Here is a 25,254-nt window from a genome sequence, read left to right on the forward strand (position 1 = left end):
CATTTGATGCCACTGACCTCTCCCTTCCCTTGGTGTTGTGACACTGCTCTCACCTGGCCCTCCCTATCGGTCTAATCACTCACTCTTAGCCCCCCATCCTTCCTGGCCTTGTGGTGACTTCACCCTGGCCGGGATGATTCTTGAGCCTCATCCGGACAAGCTCCCCAATTCTCAGCACTCCAGTCACCTCTTTTTGCTGATGCCTCCCATATAGACATCTGCCTGGTGTCAGCTTCCTATCAGCACTTGGGCAGCTTTACAGTGGCCCCAAACAGGCTCCTCCTCCTGGATCCCTGTCTTGGTAAATGGCATCAGCTGCCAGCAGCCAGCTGGTCACCAGCACAATCTGACTCCTTTCCTTTACCTGCCACACACACCAATCCTGTAGTTCCTGTCATCTTAGCAGCTCTCTTCTCTCCTTCCTGCTGCAGTGTCTGTGCTGTGGCCCTCTGCTCTGCCTGGAGTTCCTGTTAACTGTCCATCTGCCTCCAGGCTGGTACTTCTCAGGCTCTCTCTGCATCACTGCTAGGGTGATTTTTTTCTTTTTGAGACAAGAGTCTTGCTGTGTCGTCCAAGCTGGAGTGCAGTGGTGCAATCTTGGCTCACTGCAACCTCCACATCCTGGATTCAAGCAATTCTCTTGCCTCAGCCTCCTGAGTAGCTGGGATTACAGGGGCATGCCACTATGCCCAGCTAATTTTTATATTTTTAGTAGAGATAGGGTTTCACATGTTAGGCTGGTCTCGATCTCCTGACCTCATGATCCGTCTGCTTTTGCCTCCCAAAGTGCTGGATTACAGGTGTGAGCCACCGTGCCTGGCTGGGTGATTTTCTAAACTACTCCTCTGGCCATGTTACTCTCTTGGATAAATAGAGTGAAACTTGAGTAAGTTAAGTGAAAGTATGAATGACAGGGGCGCCTGTGGGAAAGTCGTCCTCAGCACACCTCCCTGGCCTCCCCCTCACACACTAAGCTGTATGTTTCTAGGAAATCACCTCTTATTATCCAAAATGTGCCATCCTAATTCAATTAGGCCTTGTGCAATCGCTCAGGCTGCCACTCTGCCAGTGACCCACTCTGGTCAGGTCTCAAGTTGAGGGTTACCTCTTCTGTGGCAGGGCTTGACAGCCTGCCACTCCCTGCCACCACTGTCATCCCCCACTCCCAGCAGAATTGACTGTCTCCCTTGAGCCTCTCCTGTTCTTCACACCACATGTCATTACTGCACTTACCTGTCTCTTCCTTGATTGGATTGTGAGCTCCTTTGGTGCAGTAACTGTGTCTCCTTAATTGTTAGGTGTCCAAAGGCTACCAGGATCTGATACGTGGTAGATTTCTAATAATGTTTGTAATGTGAAAAAAAAATTAATAATTGAAAAACTGAGTAAGTAAAAGTACTATTACCATTAAGAGCTAGGAGTTGAGTCTGAAATCCCAGTTCCACTTTGTATGAGTCATGTGCCCTTGGACAAGTTACTTAACTCCTCTAAGCATCAGTTTTCCTCATCTATAATAAGGGAATAACAGTATGGACTCTTGTGAGGATTAAATTGCACTGTGCCTTCCTCATAATAAATGTGTAGTGTTGTAAAAGGGAAATTGTGAAATTTGAATTTAATGTTTTAAAAAAATGGAAGTCATTTTTCAGAGCCCAAGATGAAAATGTCAGAGTACTCTATGGTAGGCATGAAATGAAATATAACATGGGTGAGAAGGTCACAAAGGGCAGTTTGAAAACTCTGTTTTAGTGACTTTCTCTTAACACCAGCTATAAAGGAGCCACAGATTCATACATTGAAAAAGTGATGATATCTTCAAATGCTGAAGATGCTTTTCTGATCAAAATGCTGCTGAGACAGACAAGGCGCCCAGAAATTGGAGACAAATTCAGCAGTCGTCATGGGCAAAAAGGTAAACTGTATCATTTCTCAACGTGATTATAAAACAAGATATGAATGATTTGTTAACCACTTACATCAAATTACCCCGTTTATAAAATTTACTTTGGAAAAGTATTACATGGTTATAAAAATTATTCTTGTTTTATTTCTTAGATTAACCTGTTTATGTTTTAATGGCATTTAAAAATATATGGTAGACTTGCTCCTCTGTGCTGTCTATTTCATTCTCCTGCAGTTGCTATGCCCAGAATTATAATTATAACTACATTCTAGGTGATGCACCTGTTGAGATACATGTAGCTGTTGAAAAAATAAATAGTAGTGCCTTTTTTTTTCCTGAAAGGTACATCTTTAAACTACTATATGTTCTGTTGGGTCATAGTATCATAAGATGTCAGCACTAGAAGACACCTCAGAGTTATCTGTCCCCTTGTTTACAGATGAGGAAATTTAGACCCCGCATTTTCAGTGGCCAGTCAAGGATACGCAGCTACTTCGTTGTTGAACTGGTGTTAGAACCTAGGTCTCCTGACCCCAAGGGGTGCTTTGTGTGTCTCCCACATCTAATCCCATTGGCAAGCCTCACTCATTCCTTTGATGGTTACTGCACAGTTTTCATCTATTTGTAGTTTTGTTTATTTTCAAGAAACACAGCACTGTATCACTGTTAATTAACTCATATATCAGTAAGGTCTTGTTTAGTCAGTATACACAGTGTTTAAAGTGGAAAGTTTGTCCTGGGGTTTGAATTTTAGCTCTGCCTGTCGCTTAGCTTTAAGAACAACAGCAGCTAACACTTTTGTAGCACTAACTGTGTGCCTGGCTGCGTTCTCAGCACTTGACAGGTGCTAACTCATTTGATTCTCACATAATTCTGGGAGGGAGGTAGCATCATTATCCATATTTTATAGATGAGGAAATAGAGGCATAGAGAGATTAATAGCTTGCTCAAGGTCACACAGTTGATGGGAGAACTGGCATTTGAACCTTGGCAGCTTGGCTCCAGAGACCTAGCTCTTAATTACTAGGCCACATTGACTGTTAAGCAGTTAGCAATGTGCCTGGCACATAGTAAGTGCTCAAGAAGACCATCATTCTTTTGCTATATACTTAAAATACATCACTTCTACTTTTCTACCTTGACTCTCACATTTGCTTATAAATTACTAGTGCGATATCTTCTTATTTTTAATTGGTTTGAAGATAACTGCACATTGTGTTTCTGCTGATTTTAAGTTTCTTTGCCAAGCAAGTATATCCATATTACAGTTCTCTTGGTCAAGTATACCCAGCCTTAGTTATCATTCTGCCAGTGAAACTATGTCAGACTAAGACACTCGTTCATCAAAATCATTTTTAGTTCTGTTGACAGAGGCAAGATTATTTTAGTCTGTCAATATTTTTAAGAAATAATTGGTTCCATCTGTTAATGTGAATTTGAGACACCTGTAATTCATATAGTTCCCTGAGATACTAACTCTTAATGCCCTTTGAGTGTTTTTTAAAGTATCTTGAGTTTCTAACGTTTTATATGGCTTGCCAGTAAAAAATCAAATTCTGTATATTGAAACTATTTCCCCTTTTCTCTTGGTCTTGACAGTTGCTGAGTCAATTATGGGGTAACCTTAACCTCATTTGCTAGGTCATTGTGGGGTAACCTTAACCTCATTTGTAGTCTCTATCTTACTTGGCCTCCTACTTGGACAAAAGCAAAGTTGATACTCTTCTTGTAAAATATTGACACTGGAAGCTTCACAAGAATGCACACCATAAGAGAATATCCCTTCTGAATCACTTTAAAAGACTAAGGTACCCCAAATCCTTATGTCTTTATCCTGTCAGGGTATTATACAAAGAGTTGCAGACTAGCAGATATTTCAATGGCTATGCAATGCGTTCTAACTCCACTAAACTTTTTTTTTTTTCAAGTTCTGGATTACATGTGCAGAACGTGCAGTTTTGTTACATAGGTATACACGTGTCATGGTAGTTTGCTGCACCCGTCAACCCATCACCTACATTAGGTATTTCTCCTAATGTTATCCCTCCCCTAGCCTCCCACCTCCAGCAGGCCCCAGTGTGTGATGTTCCCCTCCCTGTGTCCAAGTGTTCTCATTGTTCAACTCCCACCTATGAGTGAGAACATGCGGTGTTTGGTTTTCTGATCTTGTGATAGTTTGCTGAGAATGATGGTTTCCAGTTTCATCCACGTCCCTGCAAAGGACACGAACTCGTCCATTTTTATGGCTGCATAGTATTCCATGGTGTATATGTGCCACATTTTCTTAACCCAGTCTATCATTGATGGACATTTGGGTTGGTTCCAAGTTGCTATTGTGAGTAGTGCTGCAATAAACATACATGTGCATGTGTCTTTATGGTAGAATGATGTATAATCCTTTGGGTATATGCCCAGTAATGGAATGGCTGGGTCAAATGGTATTTCTAGTTCTAGATACTTACGGAATCGCCACACTATCTTCCACAATGGCTGAACTAATTTACACTCCCACCAACAGTGTACAAGTGTTCCTATTTTTCCACAACCACTCCAGCATCTGTTGTTTCCTGACTTTTTAATGATTGCCATTCTAACTGGCATGAGATGGTATCTCATTGTGGTTTTGATTTGCATTTCACTAATGACCAGTAATGATGAGCATTTTTTCATGTGTCTGTTGGCTGCATAAATGTCTTCTTTTGAAAAGTGTCTGTTCATATCCTTTGCCCATTTTTTGATAGGGGTTGTTTGCTTTTTTCTTGTAAATTTGTTTAAGTCCTTTGTAGATTCTGGATATTAGCCCTTTGTCAGATGGATAGATTGCAAACATTTTCTCCCATTCTGTAGTTTGCCTGTTCACTCTGATGATAGTTTCTTTTGTTGTGCAGAAGCTCTTTAGTTTAATTAGGTCCCATTTGTCAATTTTGGCTTTTGTTGCCATTGCTTTTGGTGTTTTAGACATGAAGTTTTTGCCTGTGCCTATATCCTGAATGGTATTGCCCAGGTTTTCTTCTAGGATTTTTATGGTCCTAGGTCTTATGTTTAGGTCTATGATCCATTTGAGTTGATTTTTGTATAAGGTTTAAGGAAGGGGTCCAGTTTCAGTTTTCTGCATATAGCTAGCCAGTTTTCCCAACACCGTTTATTAAATAGGGACTCTTTTCCCCATTGCTTGTATGTGTCAGGTTTGTCAAAGATCAGATGGTGGTAGATGTGTGGTGTTATTTCTGAGGCCTCCATTCTGTTCCATTGGTCTAAATCTCTGTTTTGGTACCAGTACCATGCTGTTTTGGTTACTGTAGCCTTGTAGTATAGTTTGAAGTCAGGTAGCATGATGCCTCCAGCTTTGTTCTTCTTGCCTAGGATTGTCTTGGCTATGTGGGCTCTTTTTTGGTTCCATATGAATTTTAAAGTAGTTTTTTCCAGTTCTGTGAAGAAAGTCATTGGTAGCTTGAGGCGGCAGGGAGGGGTAGTATTGAATCTATAAATTACTTTGGGCAGTAAGACCATTTTCCAGATATTGATTCTTCCTGTCCATGAGCATGAAATGTCTTTCCATTTGTTTGTGTCCTCTCTTATTTCCTTGAGCAGTGGTTTGTAGTTCTCCTTGAAGAGGTCCTTCACATCCCTTGGAAGTTATATTCCTAGGTATTTTATTCTCTTAGTAGCAATTGTGAATGGGAGTTCACTCATGATTTGGCTCTCTGTCTGTTATTGGTGTATAGAAATGCTTGTGATTTTTGCACAGTGATTTTGTATCCTGAGACTTTGCTGAAGGTGCTTATCAGCTTAAGGAGATTTTGGGCTGAGATGGGGTTTTCTAAATACAAAGTCATGTCATCCGCAAACAAAGAAAATTTGACTTCCTCTCTTCCTATCTGAATATACTTTGTTGCTTTCTCTTACCTGATTGCCCTGGGCAGAATTTCCAATGCTATGTTGAATAGGAGTGGTGAGAGAGGGCATCCTTGTGCCAGTTTTCAAAGGGAATGCTTCCAGTTTTTGGCCATTCAGTCTGATATTGGCTGTGGGTTTGTCATAAATAGCTCTTATTATTTTGAGATATGTTCCATCAATACCTGGTTTATTGAGAGTTTTTAGCATGAAACGCTGCTGAATTTTGTCGAAGGCCTTTTCTGCATCTATTGAGATAATCATGTGGTTTTCGTCGTTGGATCTGTTTATGTGATGGCTTACGTTTATTGATTTGCGTATGTTGAACCAGCCTTGCATCCGAGGGGTGAAGCCAGCTTGATCATGGTGGACAAGCTTTTTGACGTGCTGCTGGATTCGGTTTGCACGAATCCTCAATTGGATCCTCAATTGGATCCTCAATTTCGTTGAGGATTTTCGCATCAAGTTTCATCGGGGATATTGGCCTAAAATTCTCTTTTTTTGTTGTGTCTCTGCCAGCTTTGGTATCAGGATGATGCTGGCCTCATAAAATGAGTGAGGGAGGATTCCCTGTTTTTCTGTTGATTGGAATAGTTTCAGAAGGAATGGTACCAGCTCCTCTTTGTAACTCTGGTAGAATTTGGCTGTGAATCTATCTGGTCCTGGACTTTTTTTGGTTGGTAGGCTATTAATTATTCCCTCAATTTCAGAACCTGTTATTGGTCTATTCAGAGATTCAGCTTCTTCCTGGTTTAGTCTTGGGAGGGTGTATGTGTCCAGGAATTTATCCATTTCTTCTAGATTTTCTAGTTTATTTGCTTAGAGGTGTTTATAGTATTCTCTGATGGTAGTTTATATTTCTGTGGGATGGGTGGTGATATCCCCTTTATCATTTTTTATTGAATGTATTTGATTCTTCTCTCTTTTCTTCTTATTAGTCTTGCTAGCAATCTATCTATTTTGTTGATCTTTTCAAAATACCAGCTCCTGGATTCATTGATTTTTTTTGAAGGCTTTTTTGTGTCTCTCTCCTTCAGTTCTGTTCTGATCTTAGTTATTTCTTGCCTTCTGCTAGCTTTTGAATTTGTTTGCTCTCGCTTCTCTAGTTCTTTTAATTGTGATGTTAGGGTGTCGATTTTAGATCTCTCCTGCTTTCTCTTGTGGGCATTTATTGCTATAAATTTACCTCTACACACTGCTTTAAATGTATCCCAGAGATTCTGGTACGTTGTGTCTTTGTTCTCATTGGTTTCAAAGAACATCTTTATTTCTGCCTTCATTTCATTATTTAGTCAGTAGTCATTCAGGAGCAAGTTGTTCAGTTTCCATGTAGTTGTATGGTCTTGAGTGAGTTTCTTAATCCTGAGTTCTAATTTGATTGCACTGTGGTCTGAGAGACAGTTTGTTGTGATTTCTGTTCTTTTACATTTGCTGAGGAGTGTTTTACTCCCTATTATGTGGTCAGTTTTAGAGTAAGTGTGATGTGGTGCTGAGGAGAATGTATATTCTGTTGATTTGGGGTGGAGAGTTCTGTAGATATCTATTGGGTCCATTTGGTCCAGAGCTGAGTTCAAGTCCTGGATATCCTTGTTAAGTTTCTGTCTCATTAATCTGTCTAATATTGACAGTGGGGTGGTAAAGTCTCCCATTATTATTGTATGGGAGTCTAAGTCTCTTTGTAGGTCTCTAAGAACTTGCTTTATGAATCTGGGTGCTCCTGTATTGGGTGCATATATATTTAGGATAGTTAGCTCTTCTTGTTGAATTGACCCCTTTACCATTATGTAATGGTCTTGTCTCTTTGATTGTTTGTTTGTTTAAAGTCTGTTTTATCAGAGACCAGGATTGCAACCCCTGCTTTTTTTTGCTTTTCATTTGCTTGGTAGATCTTCTTCCATCCCTTTATTTTGAGCCTATGTGTGTCTTGCATGTGAGATGGGTCTCCTGAATACAGCACACTGATGGGTCTTGACTCTATCCAGTCTGCCAGTCTGTATCTTTTAACTGGGGCATTTAGCCCATTTACATTTAATGTTAATATTGTTATGTGTGAATTTGATCCTGTCATTATGATGCTCGCTGGTTATTTCACCCGTTAATTGATGTAGTTTCTTCCTAGCATCGATGCTCTTTACAATTTGTCGTGTTTTTGCAGTGGCTAGTACCGGTTGTTCCTTTCCTTGTTGAGTGCTTCCTTCAGGAGCTCTTGTAAGCAGGTCTGTTGGTCACAAAATCTCTCAGCATTTGCGTGTCTGTAAAGGATTTTATTTCTCCTTCACTTATGAAGCTTAGTTTGGCTGGATATGAAATTCTGGGTTGAAAATTATTTCCTTTAGTAATGTTGAATATTGGATCCTACTCTTTTCTGGCTTGTAGGGTTTCTGCAGAGAGATCTGCTGTTAGTCTTATGGGCTTCCCTTTGTGGGTAACCCAACCTTTCTCTCTGGCTGCCCTTAACACTTTTGCTTCATTTCAACCTTGGGGAACCTGACAATTATGTGTCTTGGGGTTGCTCTTCTCAAGGAGTATCTTTGTGGTGTTCTCTATATTTCCTGAATTTGAATGTTGGCCTGCCTTGCTAGGTTGGGGAAGTTCTCCTGGATAATATCCTGAAGAGTGTTTTCTAACTTGGTTCCATTCTCCCCATCACTTTCAGATACACCAATCAAATGTAGATTTGGTCTTTTCACATAGTCCCATATTTCTTGGAGGCTTTGTTCGTTTCTTGTCACTCTTTTTTCTCTAATCTTGTCTTCTTGCTTTATTTTATTAATTTGATCTTCAGTCACTGATATCCTTTCTTCTGCTTGATCGAATTGGCTATTGAAGCTTGTGCATGAGTCACGAAGTTCTCGTACTGTGGTTTTCAGCTCCATCAAGTCATTTAAGCTCTTCTCTACACTGGTTGTTCTAGTTAGCCATTTGTCTAATCTTTTTTCAGGTTTTTAGCTTCCTTGTGATGGGTTAGAACATGCTCCTTTAGCTTGGAGAAGTTTCTTATTACCGACCTTCTGAAGCCTACTTCTGTCAACTCGTCAAACTCATTCTCCATCCAGCTTTGTTCCCTTGCTGGTGAGGAGTTGTGTTCCTTTGGAGGAGAAGAGGTGTTCTGGTTTTTGGAATTTTCAGCCTTTCTGCTCTGGTTTCTCCCCATCTTTATGGTTTTATCACTCTTTGATGTTGGTGACCTATGGATGGGGTTTTGGTCTGGATGTCCTTTTTGTTGATGTTGATGCTATTCCTTTCTGTTTGTTAGTTTTCTCTCTAACAGTCAGGTCCCTCAGCTGCAGGTCTGTTGGAGTATGCTGGAGGTCCACTCCAGACCCTGTTTGCCTGGGTATCACCAATGGAGGCTGCAGAACAGCAAATATTGCTGCCTGATCCTTCCTCTGGAGGCTTCATCCCAGTGGGGCACCTGCCTGTATGAGGTGTCTGTCAGCCCCTCCTGGGAGGTGTCTCCCAGTCAGGCTACAGGGGGCTGAGGGACCTACTTGAGAAGGCAGTCTGTCCGTTATCAGAGCTCAAACACCATGCTGGGAGAACTGCTGCTCTCTTCAAAGTTGTCAGGCAGTGATGTTTAAGTCTGGAGAAGCTGTCTGCTGCCTTTTGTTCAGATATGCCTTGCCCTCAGAGGTGGAATCTAGAAAGGCAGTAGGCCTTGCTGAGCTGCGGTGGGCTCCACCCAGTTTGAGCTTCCCTGCCGCTTTGTTTACACTGTGAGCGTAGAACTGTCTCCTCAAGCCTCAGCTATTGTGGATGACCCTCCCCACTCATCGCTCCATAGTCCCAGATCAATCTCAGACTGCTGCACTAGCAGTGAGCAAGGCTTCATGGGCATGGGACCTGCCAAGCCAGGCATGGGAGGGGATCTCCTGATCTGCTGGCTGTGAAGACATGGGGAAAGCGCAGTATTTGGGCAGGAGTATACCGCTCCTCCAGGTACAGTTACTCACAGCTTCCCTTGGCTAGGAAAGGGAAACCCCCTGACCCCTTGCGCTTCCTGGGTGAGGTGACACCCCGCCCTGCTTCAGCTTACCCTCCATGGGTTGCACTCACTGTCCAGCAAGTCCCAGTGAGATGAACCAGGTACCTCAGTTGGAAATGCAGAAATCACCCATCTTCTGTGTTGGTCTCACTGGGAGGTGTAGACTGGAGCTGTTCCTATTTGGCCATCTTGGATACAACCAGTCTGCACTAAACTTCTTGAAGACAGAGGCCATGTCCTTGTATTCTCCATAAAGCCCAATAAGGCCTTTCTCATACATGACACTTAATAGATAGTAGATAATAGGTGAGTTCACAATGTATATGAATGAATGAGTGAATGAATTAATAAATTGGAGGTAGGGAAGTGATGGGGGTAGATTCTCTACTGTTGATGGATTGATTTTATTCAGGTTTTAATCTGTCTGCTATGTGTGATTACGTGTATGTGTATAGACAAAGCAGTGCCTTTTTTTTTTTTTTTTTTTAGACAGAGTCTCACTATCACCCAGGCTAGAGTGCAGTGGCTCAATCTCTGCTCACTGCAACTTCCACCTCCCGGGTTCAAGTGATTCTTCTGCCTCAGCATCCCCCATTAGCTGGGACTACAGGCATGCGCCAGCATGGCTGGCTAATTTTTAGTATTTTTAATAGAGATGGAGTTTCACCATATTGCCCAGCCTGGTCCCAAATTCCTCAGCTCAGGCAATCCATCCACCTCAGCCTCCCAAAGTGCTGGGATTACAGATGTGAGCTACCGTGCCCGGCCAAAGCAGTGCTTTTAAAAGTGAAAACAACACACCTAATTCGTAAGCTCCTGAAAATACAGACATCTAGGTAAAATGTCAGGAAGGTCTTTGTGCTATAGCATTTTTTCAGACTGTTAATATGATTGGTATAATGTTCATTAACAGGCATGCTTTCTAATTTGCAGTGATCTGAAACAGCAGATTTTAGAGAGCTGTTCAATCTTAGGGGAGCTTTGACTTGTATGTCTCTTTACAAAACTGAAGGAGTCCTCCTGGGTCTAGCTGACCTTTCCCTTGTAGTGAGGAGTTTGTCTTGCTCCTTTTTTTTTCCAGATGGCTTTTAATCCAAGGGTAAAAACCTTCTGATTAGCCTAGATTCCCTTGATAGTCCCTTCTCTTACATCTTCATCAAATTTATGTTAAAGATTGGGGAAAAAACAAGCAAACAAACAAAAAGTAGGTAGTGTAAACTTTAACAGAGTAATAGAAGGATTGACATGGGACTCGTAACTAGACATAGTTTTTATTTCTCTTAAGTATAATTTTATTATTAAATAATAAATGCACATTGTTTTAAAAGGTCAAACAGAACAAGAAGGGGTTCTTTGTACAAAAAAAACCCATCAGTCCTTGTCTCTCCTCCTGACCCAACTTTGGTTAGGTATAAAATTCTAGGTTGAAAATTGTTTTCCCTAAGGATTTTGGTGGCCTTGCCACATCATCATCTAGATTCCATGTAAATTGTAATGTCACTCTTCTTCCTGGTTTTTTTGTGCCCTGTTTCTCTTTTTCCCTGCTTATCTCCCTCCTACTTTATTCCTTTCTCTCTGGAAGCTTTTACTATCTTCCTCCCTTCTTGAAATTCTGAAACTTCATAGGCCCTTTTTTCATTCCTTGTGCTGGGAAATTGGACACCCTCGCATTCTGGAGGTTTAAGTTCCTTCAGTTCTAGGACATTTTCTTCTATTTATTTAGTTAATAATTTCCTCTTCCTCATTTTCCCTATACCCTTTCTGGTTTTCTTAGTGGTCAAATATTGGAACTTCCAGATTGATGCTCTAGTTTTCTTATCTTTTTGCCCTCTTCTTGTTTTTCTTTTTAGATTTGATCAATGTTATTTTTCAGATTTTTTAAACCTATCATATTTTAAATTTCTAATTAAATGTTTAAAGTTAATTTATATTCTTATAGCAAGAAATATGTAATTTTAGTTGTCTCTGAATTTTAGTTTTTTGGTTTTTCTTTTTAGTTTTCTTCTGTTTCTAATTTTCTTTCTTTCCTTTTTTCTTTTTCTCTCTCACTCTCTCTTTCTTTTTCTTTCTTTCTTTCTTTCGCAGTATCTTGCTCTGCCCTGTCACCCAGGATGGAGTGCAGTGGCATGATCACAGCTCACTGCATCCTCAACCTCCTGGGCTCAAGCGATCCTTCCATCTCAGCCTCCAGAGTAGCTGGACTACAGGCATGCACCACCATGCCTGGCTAATTTTTGGGTTTTTTGTTTGTTTGTTTTTGTTTTTTGCTTTTTGTTTTTTATTTATAGAGACTGGGTATTGCCATATTACCCAGGCTGGTCTCGAACTCCTAGGCTCAAACGATCCACCTGCCTCAGCTTCCCAAAGTGGCATTTGAACCTTGGGATTACAGTTGTGAGATTACAGGCATGAGCCACTGTGCCTGGCCATTTCTATCTTTCGATAGGATTTTCCTCTCCTATTTGTTTTAGTGTCTGATTTGTTGTTGTTGGAGGCTTTCCTCTAATACCTGGAATACCTCTGAACCCTAGAAAGCATTTGAAAGCTCTATGTGGATAGAACTTGTTGACTAGTGAATATCATCGTAGGGTGGTCAGGTACTGAACCTCTTTATTATTGGTGCCATTCAGTTTCAACATACTAGGATCTTTGTAACTCCTGCCTGAAGGTTGGAGCTGGAATGAGGGTGGGGACAGTGCTTAAGTCTGTCAGCTGACCTCCAGGAGTCAGGCAGGGGCAGGGACTGGAGCTTACTCTTCAGTGCATAGACTTTTAATTCCTCTGTATCAAGCTTTTGACCAGCCCACCCTCTGCTGTACTTGCTACCCTTGGGTCTCAGATCAAGTACTGAAGTAGTGACTACTCAAGTAAGAGTTGGGGGAGAAGTGTGGTTTCCTGGCTGTATGGGCTAGGGAATACAGAGAACTGACAATTTCTTATATAGACATTTATTTATACAAATATTTGTTAAGTCTGGTACTATTCTAGGCTCTGGTGACAGGCAGTAAACAAAATAGATTAAAGTTCCAACCCTTGCGGAGCTTGTGTTCTTGTGGGCAAGAAGGAAAATAGTAAGTGCTGAGGGAATGATGTGTCATGAGATAAGAAAAGATTGAAAGCTGGGAAGGGGGATGGGAATCATATCAGGGGAGGGCATGTGGTTAGTGATTCAATGTTTAGGCAGAGTGGTTGGGGAACAACACCATGTTGAAAAGATGGCATTGAGTAAAGACCTGAGAGAAGTAAGAGGGTGAGCCCTCTTTGGCTGAAGAGCATTTGAGGTGAAGGCTTTGCGGCTGTAGCTCACCTAATAGAAGACCAGCAAGGAGGCCCTATGGCTGGAGCAGAGTGTGAGGTGAGGAGGCAGCCATGAGGCTCACAGGTCACAGCAGGAACTTTGACTTTTATTCTGAGGGAGAGGGAAGCCACTGGAGAAGGGGTTTGAGCTGGTGAGAGATAATCTGACTGACACTGGCTGCTGTGTTCAAAGAAACTGCAGTGGTGCCAGTTCAAAAGCTATATGACAGTTGGAGGTGGGCTGGAAAAGCATAACGATGAGGAATTGGTGAGAAAGGATCAGAGTCTGGACACATTTTGAAAGTAGAGCCTCCTGGAATTGCTGATGGGTTGGTCGGCTTTGACTCAGTCCTCTTGCTTTCAGCTTCGCACCTCACACTGCCTTTTGCAATACTAGTACTTCGTGTCTCTGTCTTCTGAACCTTCCCAGGAATCGGGTGGGTGAGTGGGGGTGGCACCAAAGGCCGCATCAGCTCGCCTCTTCACACCTCATCTGCAGGGACTTAGGATTACTCTTCTGTTACTTTTCTCTCCTCTCTTTATCAGCCTTCAAAGTTGTAAAATTATCTCATGCCCACTTGATAACACTGTGCTTGTTCTTTCTCCTTACACGTAGGTTTACACCTTAAGTTTTAAAACTCAGTAAGGTTTAGAGAAGCAGTGTTGATAAACACGTGTTTCATCTGTCATGTTTAACTAGAAATCTGTTTATCATTTGAGAATATTCAACACAAAAATGTTTAGTGAGTATGCTTGATTTTTTTCAGTGCAACTTATAGAACTGAAAATTATTTTAGTAAAAGATGAGAAGGATTTTCAGAGCACTAACCTTTTGTTTCCTGACCAGAGCCTTGCCTCTAAGGCTTCTTCGGGGTTTTTTTTTTTTTTTTTTTTTTTTTTTTGTCTACTTTAATCATTTCGAGATTGAAAATTAATTTTAAAATGTTTAAAGCTCACACCCTGAGAATTATGACATAAATGCTAACAATCATGAGAGAAGCATTAATCATAGTTTGTCAGCTCTTATCTGAAAATAACTTATCTTTTTTCTGGATCATTGTTGTAACTAAGGTCTACAACTTTGATCCTCTTCTTGAATGTCACCCATCTGAAGCCAGAGGTATGACAGTAGCAAAAGTCTATTTTTTGAAATTTTATTAATAAAATTCTAAAGATTCAAAGATACTAATAGTTTTGTTAAAATAATTGTATATGTTGTTAAATATCCAGAATACCTTCTTGGCTAACTTAGTGTATTATTCCATTTTCACACTACTATAAAGAAATACCTCAGACTGGATAATTTATAAAGAAAAGAGGTTTAACTGGCTCACAACTCTGCAGGCTGTACAGGAAGCATGGCTGGAGAGCCTCAGGAAAGTTATAATCGTGACAGAAAGCGACGGGGAAGCAGGCACATCTTACACGGCCAGAGCAGGAGGAAGAGAGAGAAGGGGCAGGTGCTACGTACTTTCAAACAACCAGTTCCCATGAGAACTCACTCACGATCACGAGAACAGCAAGCGGGAAATCCACCCCACGATCCAATGTCCTCCCACCAGGTCCCTCCTCCAACACTGGGGATTTGACACGAGATTTGGGTGGGGACACAAATCTAAACCATATCACTTAGGTATATTTGTATATTTTAGGTTCATTGAGATTAGGAAACATGCCCTGCTGATTTACTTAACCCCAAAGCACCCAGCATAGCACTTCGCATATAACATGGTATCCACTTATGATGTTTGAGGAATCCTTTATTAAATAAAGGATTTTACATATTCATTGGTCTTGTTGGAAATTGTACTGATATAACAAGCCAAACTCATTACTCCCAGAATAAGTGTAATTTATTCTTCCTAGTAAGTACCAGAAATGAGATGCCTCATTTTTATCTAAACTGGCACCAGGAGTTTCAACACCTGAAACTCATAGCTTCCCAACCCTAACTGATCACACAGGCCCACTAAAGCTTCTTCAACCATAATAACTAAATATAGTCATCCCTCAGTATATGCTGGGAATTGGTTCCAGGACCCCTGCACATATTCAAGTCCCACAGTTGGACCTGTGGAACCCAAATATATGAAGAGTTGTCTCTCTGTGTAGAAGGGCTCACCTTCCGCAAATGCTGTATTTTCTATTCACATTTCATTGAAGAAAAATCCCCATATAAGTGGACCTACACAGTTAAGACCTGTGTTATTCAAGGGTCAACTGTATACATGTCCCCCGACGTCCACCCCAGGCACAAATGAGAACCTGCCTTGACAGCCCCAGGGAAACCTATTCAGTCATATTTAAGTCACTGTTGTGGGCTCAAAACTGTGTGGGGCACTTTAGGGGATAGAAAGGAAATGAATCCCTTGACTAATGCCCATGAGGAGTTGACTGACACCTGAAGCAAAAAGATCAATATGAAGGATTACATAGTTACATGCTAAATTATATGGGAGAAACCACTAAAAATATAGAGGTTTAGAGTTTAGTATAGATAGGAATAGAATCTTAGAGTTTGAAAAGTCCTTTTAGAAGTCCAGTCTAAATCCATCTTCTAGTATAAGAGTTCTTTTTAGATTATCTTTGGCAGATGGTTTTCCATGTTCATTGTGGCCTGTGAAGGGAGGCCCTTGCTATTTTCTGAGGCAGCCTCTTCTGTAGTAGCACTGTTCTGATGGTTTTCCTGAGTCAGAAGTGCTCAAGAGTTAGTAAGAGTGCTCAAGAGTCTGTAAGTTACTGCAGTTAGTCCTGCCTTGTCTTGTGGGCCATACTGAATGAACACATTGCCTTTTCATCACAACCACCCTCTGTTCAGTATTTAAAGAAAGCCCTTGGATTGAGGAAAAGTATAGCAGAGAGAGAAAGGTCTTGAATTCTAACTAGGTGAGCTATTTTGTCCCTTTATGCCTTGGCCTCCTTGATACTAATGTGTAAAAGCAGGGAACGCAGTGCCTGATGCACAGGCAGCAGGCCGTAAAGGTGAGCTGCGGGCAGGTCTGTCTTGGGTCTTCTTTTGCAGGCTGCTTGCAAAAGAAGGCTTCAGATACTAGATGGGGTTCAGGCTTAGAGGGCTTTGATAAAGATGTGAAAGAAAAACAGGGGACAGCAGAGAAGAGCAAATCAATGGACTTGACTGAAATAAAGACAGCATAAAGAAGAAAAACCACAGGGACTGTGGTTTTAATCCTGGTAAATGATGGCACCAATCACAGAGCATTTGTGTCTCATTGACTTGAGATGATGCAATGATGGAAAATCATCTCAAGTGCTTATATTGTTGATTAATTCATCCATTTATTGAGCTTTCACTGTGTGCCAAGCACTGTTCTAGATACTGAAAATACAGAGGTAAACAAGACTGATGGGATCTCCGTTCTCCCAGGGTTTGTGTTCTCCTGGGGGAGAAAACAGACAGAAAAGAAGTAAACAAAAATATAAACCCCAACTACTTAGAAGGCTGAGGCAGGAGGATCACTTGAGCCCAGGAGTTTGAGACCAGCCTGGGCAGTATAGCAAGACTCCATTTCAAGAAAAAAAATATGTAAAGAAAAATATAAACAGGATAATTTAAGGTAATGATAAGTGCCATATATGAAGAATGATGTAAAAGAATGGATGGTTTAGTGGTGGGGGTGTGTACTTTAGATTAGGATCAGGAACAGCCTATTGGAGGAAGCGACATTGAGCTGAGACATGAAGGATACAAAGGAGCCAGCCAAGCAAAAGTCTGAGAGGATTTAGTTATAGGCAGAGAGAACCACTAGGGTAAGAGTTCTGAGGCACAAATGAGCTTGGTATATTCAAGGAAGAGAAAAAAGGCCAGTCTGGTCAGGCATATATGCCTGACAAGGAGTGTAGTATAAGACTTGTGGGGTGAGAGGAGGAGGATGGTGGCATATCCTGTAGGGCCTTTTGGCTAAAAGAAAGGAGATTGGACTTTACTCCAGATAGGCTGGGAACCAACAGAACTGTTGGATGGTGGGTATCTTGGTCCATTTTCTGCTGCTATGACAAAATACCACTGACTGGATAATTTATAAAGAAAAAAAGTTTATTTGGCTTATGGTTCTAAAGACTTGGAAGTCGAGGAGCATGGCACCAGCATCTGGAGAAGATCATCCCGTGGCAGACGGGCAGAGAGGCAGGAGAGCTTGCTTTTATAACAAAGCCAGTCCTGAGATAACTAACCCACATCTGTAATAATGGCATTAATCCATTCATGGGAATGGAGTCCTTATGACCTAACCACCTCTTAAAGGCCCCGTATCAATTAAATCTCAGCATGAGTTTTGGTGGGTACATACAAACCGTAACAATGAATGTAAGCAAAGGAGTGACAAGATCTAACTTACAACTTCTAGAGCTCACTGTGGATTCTATATGACAAGTGGATTGGAAGGGGCAAGGAAGAGGGCAGGGAGACCATTGCAGTGGTCCAGGCAAGAAAGGCTGGTGACTTGGACTAGGACAGCAGCAGTGGAAAAATATAGAGAAGTGACTGGATTCTGGACATACCCTGGAGATAGAGCCAGAAGGACTTGCTTATGGCTTGGATGGATGTTGTGAGAGGAAAATACAGGATTTGAGGATGAAGTCTGTGGCCTGAGCAACTGATAATGCTGTTTACCAAGATGGGATCGATTGGGTAAAGAATAGTTTTTTGGCATGAGGGTAGAGGTTGAGAGTTTGGGCCTCAGGTTGAAATGCCTGTCTTCTCCAAGTGAAGATATTAGGTTGGCAACTGGGTATAGAGTCTAGAGCTCCAGGGAGAGATTTGGGCTAGAGAAAAAATTGAGGAATCATTTGCATGCTGTTTATCTCCACATTTATAATATTTTACTTTTGGCATATTGATCATTTGTTAGCACTTTTATCTATATTTCATCCTTTAACTGGTACAGTTCCAGTTTGTGGTGTTATTCCTACTATAAAGAGTAAGGAGACTGAGGCTCAGGGAGGTGAGTAACATGCCTCCTACAGCTTAGTGCTGGCAGAGCCTGCATTTGAATCCAGGGTTTTGATTCCAAGCATATTGCCCATTTGGTTAAATCTGGTTAAAGGTGGCTCTTTTCTCTTCTTATATCTTACTCTGCTCCTGAGATTGCCATATACCCGGAGATTTCTCACTGGAAAGACGCCACCTTTCCTGAGGATGAATCCTGCTGTTTCTTAGTATTATTTTCTGTCTCCTCCTTAAGATAGGCATCTTCTCAAAATTCCCATTCTTCCTGGATAAGCAGCTTTACAGCTGCCACAAATCCAGAATAAATACTACTCTCATACAGCATGTCACAGAAATGCCTGCCAAGGCCCCATATTAAGATGTACTCCTAAAATAAAGCTGTATTTTCTGGTGTCCCTTTCCTTCTAAAATCAGCTTATTGTAAAACACTATCCCCACTCCCTTCTTTAACTGGTCCTCTGGTCAGGCTTTAGTGGCCTTGTATAAAATTCAAAATCTATCAGGATTTTAAACAGTTGTAAAAGGAAGTCAGTTTTTGAGCCCTCAACTTTGACAGTTCTCCCGATGTATTTGGCTAGATGTGATAGTTAAAGCCACAAAAGAGGGCACTTGAAGAAAATGTTTTGGCCACAGTGATTGCAGTTAGTGCACTTGGAACCTTCAGATGCACAGATGGCAGGTGTCTGTAAGGAGCCACACAATAACCCAGCCCTTAGTGTGGGCCCAAAGGGGGACTGCATCAGGCCTAAAGGAGTTGGATATTGGCAAGTAAAATGTGAGCGAAACAGAAAATGTAGTCCACAACATCAGCTATGCTATTTGTAGTTGTCATGAAATGAGCTGATAAAAATTTCAAAGTGTTGAGTTTTCAGGGTATATGTGTCACACCACGATTCCTGCAGAGATTTGTTTGTTTGTTTGTTTGTTTCTGTTTTGGTCCAGATACATGCCAGAATAAAAGCAGTGGTTAGTTGAACTTAGTTTTTAATCCTGAGATGTAGAATTGTTTGGAAATCCTGTTTTTTCTTTTGTAGCATCTCCTGCAAGTTGACGCATATGTATCATCTATGAGAAAATTTTAAAATTATTTTGATTTAATATACCTTTGTGCACATTCTTTTTCTCTCTCCATTTACAGCATTAAATGTATTGTTCTGGGTGTTCAGAAAGTAACATGGCCCTGCAGATTGTCTGATTTTTGTCTTTTCTTAAAAGTTTACTTTAACAAAGCTGTCGTTAGGCGTTCTTTTTTTTACATTAATTGTGTGTAGATCACATTTCTGTGCCCAATGTCTCTTCAGATACCCTCTCTAACAATTAAAGGAGACTTGAAAGTTTAGTTTCACAGAACATGTGCATCTGTCCTGCTCAAGCCTGATCACTTCAAAGGTGGTAGGATAATTAGTAGCTAAATGAAACAAACATGAAGAGGAGGCGGAACAGTGGTAGTTATGTGCTGCATGTGATCACAGCTCATGGAGAAGACTGAAGGGGGCAGAATGCATGGGTAAACTGGAATAAGGGAGTCAATTCTGAGTACCTGGGAATCAACATCAGTGCTGCATGATAAGCAAAGATTGAATGCAATTGGTCAGAGAAGGCCCACTGGAGAAGTGAAAATGTTTTATCAGTTACAGATGTGACAGAGTCAATAAGCAGCATCACCTTCTGTAACCTCAAAAGTGGAGGAGGACTAAGCAGAGAACCAAGTAATGAGGAACCATATTTTGTAAAGAAGGTGGCGTCACAATTAACATAGACTACTGTGGGCTCAGAGGCAGGCAGGATTCATTCACAGTGTACTTTTTCGATGAAGGCATTTCAATACAGTCTTCTACTGACACTTTCAAAGAATCTTAATGAAGTACAACCTTCCTTTGGGCATTGTGAGGTCAGTTATATATCTTATCAGTAAATGATAAGTGATAAATGATAAATGATAAATGATAAGTGAGTCGGCGCCCCCCAAAAGAGCTGGACCTTTGATCAAGAATCTCTAGAGCCGTTCATCCTTTAGTAGTATGCAAAATGCCATCCAAAATGAAATTATTTAGTAATAACCTTCTATACACCAAAGTTGTGAATTTGTTGTTTGTTTATTTACAAAAGCAGGAAAGTTTAGTTTTGTTTTAAATTTATTTGGGGAGAAATATGTAAACCCTGAAGTCTTAAGCTCCTTTCCCAAGTGGTCTAGACTTCTAGGTATTTTTGAGTGAAGTCATGACTTATCTGGTTGAGGCATAATGATGTTCCAAAGGGAAAAGAGAGCTGAACATGGGTGTGGAATGTTCTGTGTGTCGCTGTATATTCTAATCATTTTTATAGATAGAGTTAAAGATAGGAAGAGACATTCACATATGCCGATTTAAATTATGTTTGGAATTAGACTATTAAAATCAAAATAACATATGTAAGCCTCTTCAACTGTGTTGTAAATTCTAATGGAGGGAACTCATCAAGGGCAAATATTTTTATGTTGAACCTTGTTTTCTCTGGTGATTAGTGCATTTATTAGAAGATTGACTACTCCTTTTTAAAAAAATTCTTCAACACAAATTATCTGACAGCCCAAGGAATTCTCAAGTTAAGTTCCATTTCAGTGTTCAGGCAAACCAAATTATTATATTTCCAGATTTCCTCTTCTTTTGCTGCCATTCACAATGAAGGAGGAAAAAGCGGACTCCTTTGATGTGGAGAGAGAGAAAAAAAAAAGCAATATATCACTTTCCTGAAAGAACATTTCTCAGTCTCTCATGTGAAAAAGGATTAGCACCTCCAACAAAGGTCCTGTGGATCACAGCATCAGGCAGCAATACCAAGCAGTACTCCTAAGAAGAGGAAAAACTGTATTTGAGCAAGAGTGTTTGTCCTGGCAAACAGAAGCTTTTTAATAACTGCAAATCTGAGATAATGGCATACGCTCCCTAAATCCTTAAGGACCAGACAACTAGTTTAAATGGAGTGAAGTCAACTTTTGTTTTACAATAGAAGTCTAGTCTTATAAAAATATAGTTTTTTCACTTAAAGATTTAGTCTGCCTATCTGTGATTGATAAGGATTATGCGTATATGGATAAAATCGTTTGGAAGATTCATCTTTGACCCTCTCTTATACAAAAAAAGTTCCATTATAAGGTCACTTGCTTCCATTTTGCCCTAATAAGTTATTCAATAACCTGCTGAATTAATTTATTAAGATTTTGATTGAATGTTTCTTAGAAGAAAAGAAAACCTGCTCCGAGTTTCCAACACGTTAAAGAATCCTTTTACAGTAGATATAAAGAGGCTGTGGGAAGTAAGAAAATGGTAATTCATGTGTGACAGAAAAGCCAAGGAGAAAGTTTATCTGTTAAACAAGGTTTGGCTTAAAAGTTTGATTTTGCTAGACCTTCATTTGTTAGTCCTTTTTTCTGTATTATGCTTTCTAAAACTGAGAAAGTGAAAAGAACCCGATTTAAAGTAAGAATAATAATAATACCTTGTACTCATGTAGTACTTGAGCCTGTCTAAAATCCTCTCTGCAAGTCCACAGCTTTAAACAGTCTGGATAGCTTTGGCTCTCTACTTTGCTTGATCCTGTTTGAATGGAAGTTTCTAAGTGGGAGGGGAGAAGGAGGCTGGTAGTGCTCACAGTATGAGCCCCATCATAAGGTGTATGATGCCAAACGATCCATCAGAGTTTCAGTCCAAAACCAAAACTCCAGCAGCTCTTACTTTAATGTTAGAAATCAGGGTTTCTTCTTCCACACAGATACTTTATTATAAGAAGACTTTATCGAATTGGCTTTTTTAGGAACAAATTTTGGTCTTCAGTAGCTCGCCAGTAACCCTCTGACCTTTCAGTAAATATCCAACTAAAGCTTTGAAATTAGGGTATTTAGTGTTTTATGGCCCAGAATAAAAATCTCCAATTCTGTTTCCAAATAGTGTAGCCTCAACACATTTTATTAAGCTCTTGACACATTCAGCCGTGTGTATTTTGTAAAGTTCCTATGGTTATTGTTTTACAATAGCTGCTTGCAAAAGCATTGTAAGGGTTTCAATTAATCAGCCCTTTGTGCGCTTCAGACTATGCAAATTTATCACATCAAACCATTCAACTGCTCATGGGAAAGCCGTGTAAAAACTGTATTGTCTTCTAGCGCCTCCTCTCATTTAGAGTGATGTTTTAATAAGAAAGCTAATCAAGTTTTCTTATGCATTATTTATCTGTTAACATGTAAGGAAGAGCCGAATTAAAATTATGTCAACCGGGATATGGCAAGTGATGTGATAGATCTGGAAATGATTCAACAACAGAACAAAGCCAATATGATTCAACAGTTTTTGTCTACTCCCCTCCCTCTGGGGATTATTTAAGGTGGTGGTGTGAAAAATAAAAGGAGGTTAATTCGATAGCTGGAAAAGGGGAGGGGAAGAAAGGAATAACCACCTGTGTTAGCCTTAACATTTTGATTTAGAGATTTCATTTCTGAATGTATAATGGCTCATTGAGATGAGTTTACTCAAAGCAAACCATTTCTTCATAGGAACAGTCAAACTTGAAAGCATTCCTACTGCTTCTTTGGCCCCATTTACTACCATGTTCATCAGCGGTAAACTATTCCCCAATAGATATCTGCAACCCCAGGTCTCGTGAAAGTTATCAGGAGACAGTGTCTTGATGATGTTAAATGACCTGCGCAACCCAGGAAGGAGTCATCTGCTTTTCTGCCTCTCCAGCCAAAGTTAGTGCAACTGCAACTGCTCCTTCTATTCATTAAGTTGGTCTCCTTTGCTTTGCTAGTTTGCTTCCTGCTGAGAGTAATTAGGTTTCTTATATAATAATAATTCCTTGTATTTAGATGCAGCCTTTCTCTAAGGACCTTAAAGTACCTCTCAGACATTAGCTCATCTGTTCTTCTAACACAATTGCCTCATGAGATAGGTGCTAATTATTCCCGTTACAAAGAGCAAACAACTAAGGCTCACCAGAAAGTGGTGCTTCCCCCACACCCCCAAGGTAACACATCAGTGGAAAAGCATTGAGTCAAATTAAAGTCACCCAATTCCTCGATCGCCTGCTCTACATAGGTCTAAGAGTCCAAGGGGTGATGAATTCTTTACAGACGGCATTTCGCCCACATTTATAAAGCTCACTAATACTGGGCACTGGTTGAGTGTTCATCCCTTACTAAACACGGCTCTCTTCTTGCACTGTGACTGATGGAGAAAAACCACAGCATCATTTCATCATTCATTGTAAAGAGTGTAAAACTGTGCAGAATAAATAGTCTTGTCCAACGGCTGAGTATCTGCAGAATGTAAAAGGAGGTAATTTAGACTTTGATTGGGATTATTTCAGCAGACCATTCTGCCAGATGTGCTTCACATTATTTAGAGCATTAGAAAGTGGCAAGCTGAATTGTATAAATATATACAATATGTTTATGAAGTTTTCAATATTCACTCAGATGACTCGACATAAGCTACCTCCGCCTGTCTGGAGTTGAGGCCCTGAATCTCTACTTCCCCAGCAATTGAGGGAAATGATTCTTTTTCTCTTTCCTCAATCAGAAAAGGAAGAGTAATAATATATATTAACCTCAGAGAGGTAAATTTAATTCAAGTGTGATTCCACTTAGAAGATAGACTTGCTAAATAAAAATGTAAAAATTAAAGCAGACTGTGATATTAAAATGAGAACTGGCCATCAACAAAGTTGAAACAATTTACTAATCAGGTCTCAACACATTGAAGTCACATCAAAAACATCTCTTGAATTAGAGATGGCATTACAGTTGTCTTCTGCAGTTGCCATTTGCTTTCCTGTCTTCATATGCTACTAGAATGCATTAATTTTTCTTACTATTTTTTCTTTTCTTACCTTTCTTTTTTTCCTGTTTGAGTTAAGGTAGTCCATTACACAGAGACAGTACACTAAAACCAGTATTTTTTAAAGGCCAAAAATGACTTTTGAATAAGTCAGTTGCTGTTTAGAATTAGGAATACTTTTTAAGCCAGGCTTGGTGGCTCATGCCTCTCATCCCAGCCCTTTGACTTGAGTCCAAGAACTCGAGACCAGCCTGGGCAACATAGTGAGACCTCATCTCTACAAAAATAAAAATAAAAATTAGCTGGACATGGTGGCACACAGCTGGATGTGATAGTCCCAGCTACTAGGGAGGCTGAGGTGGAAGGATCACTTGAGTGAGCCATGATTGCCCACTGCACTCTAGCCTGGGCAAGAGAGTGAGACCCTGTCCAAGAAAAGAAAAAAGAAATATTTTTAAAGACAACCAAATGATTCCTGAGATTAACTCGACTTTTCCTGAGCAAACCTATTCTTAAATGATTACTGTGTTGTTCTGTGAAGCCTTGGAAATAGAAATAACAAATTGGTGTAGGAGCCAGCAGTGTCTGCAGTGTGATACAGAGAGCTGTGACAGTGGATGTCAGAAGTGCCTCTCCTGAGTGGATGGGCAGTCAGATTTAGACTCCCTAAATTTCTTCCCTTTACAACTAGACATTAAGATGGATGGTGATGGAATATTTTGTTGATTGGGGTATCGGCAGTTCCTTTCTGCTCTTTCTGTGATTCTATTTTTTTTTCTTACTATCTATTTGCATTTGTTAAAAGTTCTATACTGTAGTCTGTGGTCCAATTCCCATTCGGCCCTCCTGAGTGCATTAAATGTTCCTGAGCATGTTAAACTGTTGTATTTGCATTTTATTGCCAGGAGGTTGTGCTGTAAACAATGGGGTTGAGACACCAGCTTGAGCCAGGGGATGAAATTTTATTTTAAAATCTGAAATGCTGTGTAAGCATTTAAGGTATGAATTGGTAATTGTTTCACAACAGCTTCCATTAGATATGGTTTATTTGTAGTCCATCCTCTTTTCAAGGATCCAGGGGAGTGTTAACACACTGAAGCGCACCGCATATCATTTACATTTTAAACCAGTGTTAAGGGAAAATGACCATAACTTTTAAGACTTCTAAATATTGGAATGGACTTTATGCCTCTGTCCCTGGAGAAAACAGTTTTAATCTTTCATTTGAAAATAAGAAAAGAAACCTTCCCGCTGTGATTAAGGATTTGAATAATTCTGAAACAGAGAAATACTGTTAGAAAAAGAAAAGTCTGGTTCTAAGATTGAGAACTCTCTTTCTACCCCTAATGAATTCAGTAAAATACAAACTTTTAAAAATCATCTGTCTAATTTGAGA

At 40.3% G+C, this 25,254-nt stretch overlaps 1 protein-coding gene across 2 annotated transcripts in view; it reads left to right on the forward strand.

Annotated features, from left to right (window-relative positions):
• The window catches only part of POLR3B (RNA polymerase III subunit B), a 136,524-nt gene that overhangs the window by 94,646 nt on the left and 16,624 nt on the right, over positions 1 to 25,254 (forward strand). For both annotated transcript variants that reach the window (XM_050748622.1, XM_050748623.1), the window contains one exon: positions 1,770 to 1,912. In XM_050748622.1, the coding sequence (XP_050604579.1) occupies positions 1,770 to 1,912 (143 nt within the window). The remainder of the gene's footprint in view (positions 1 to 1,769; positions 1,913 to 25,254) is intronic.

The sequence above is a fragment of the Macaca thibetana genome, chromosome 11, assembly GCF_024542745.1.
Source record: "Macaca thibetana thibetana isolate TM-01 chromosome 11, ASM2454274v1, whole genome shotgun sequence".
In the NCBI taxonomy this organism is placed as follows: domain Eukaryota; kingdom Metazoa; phylum Chordata; class Mammalia; order Primates; family Cercopithecidae; genus Macaca; species Macaca thibetana.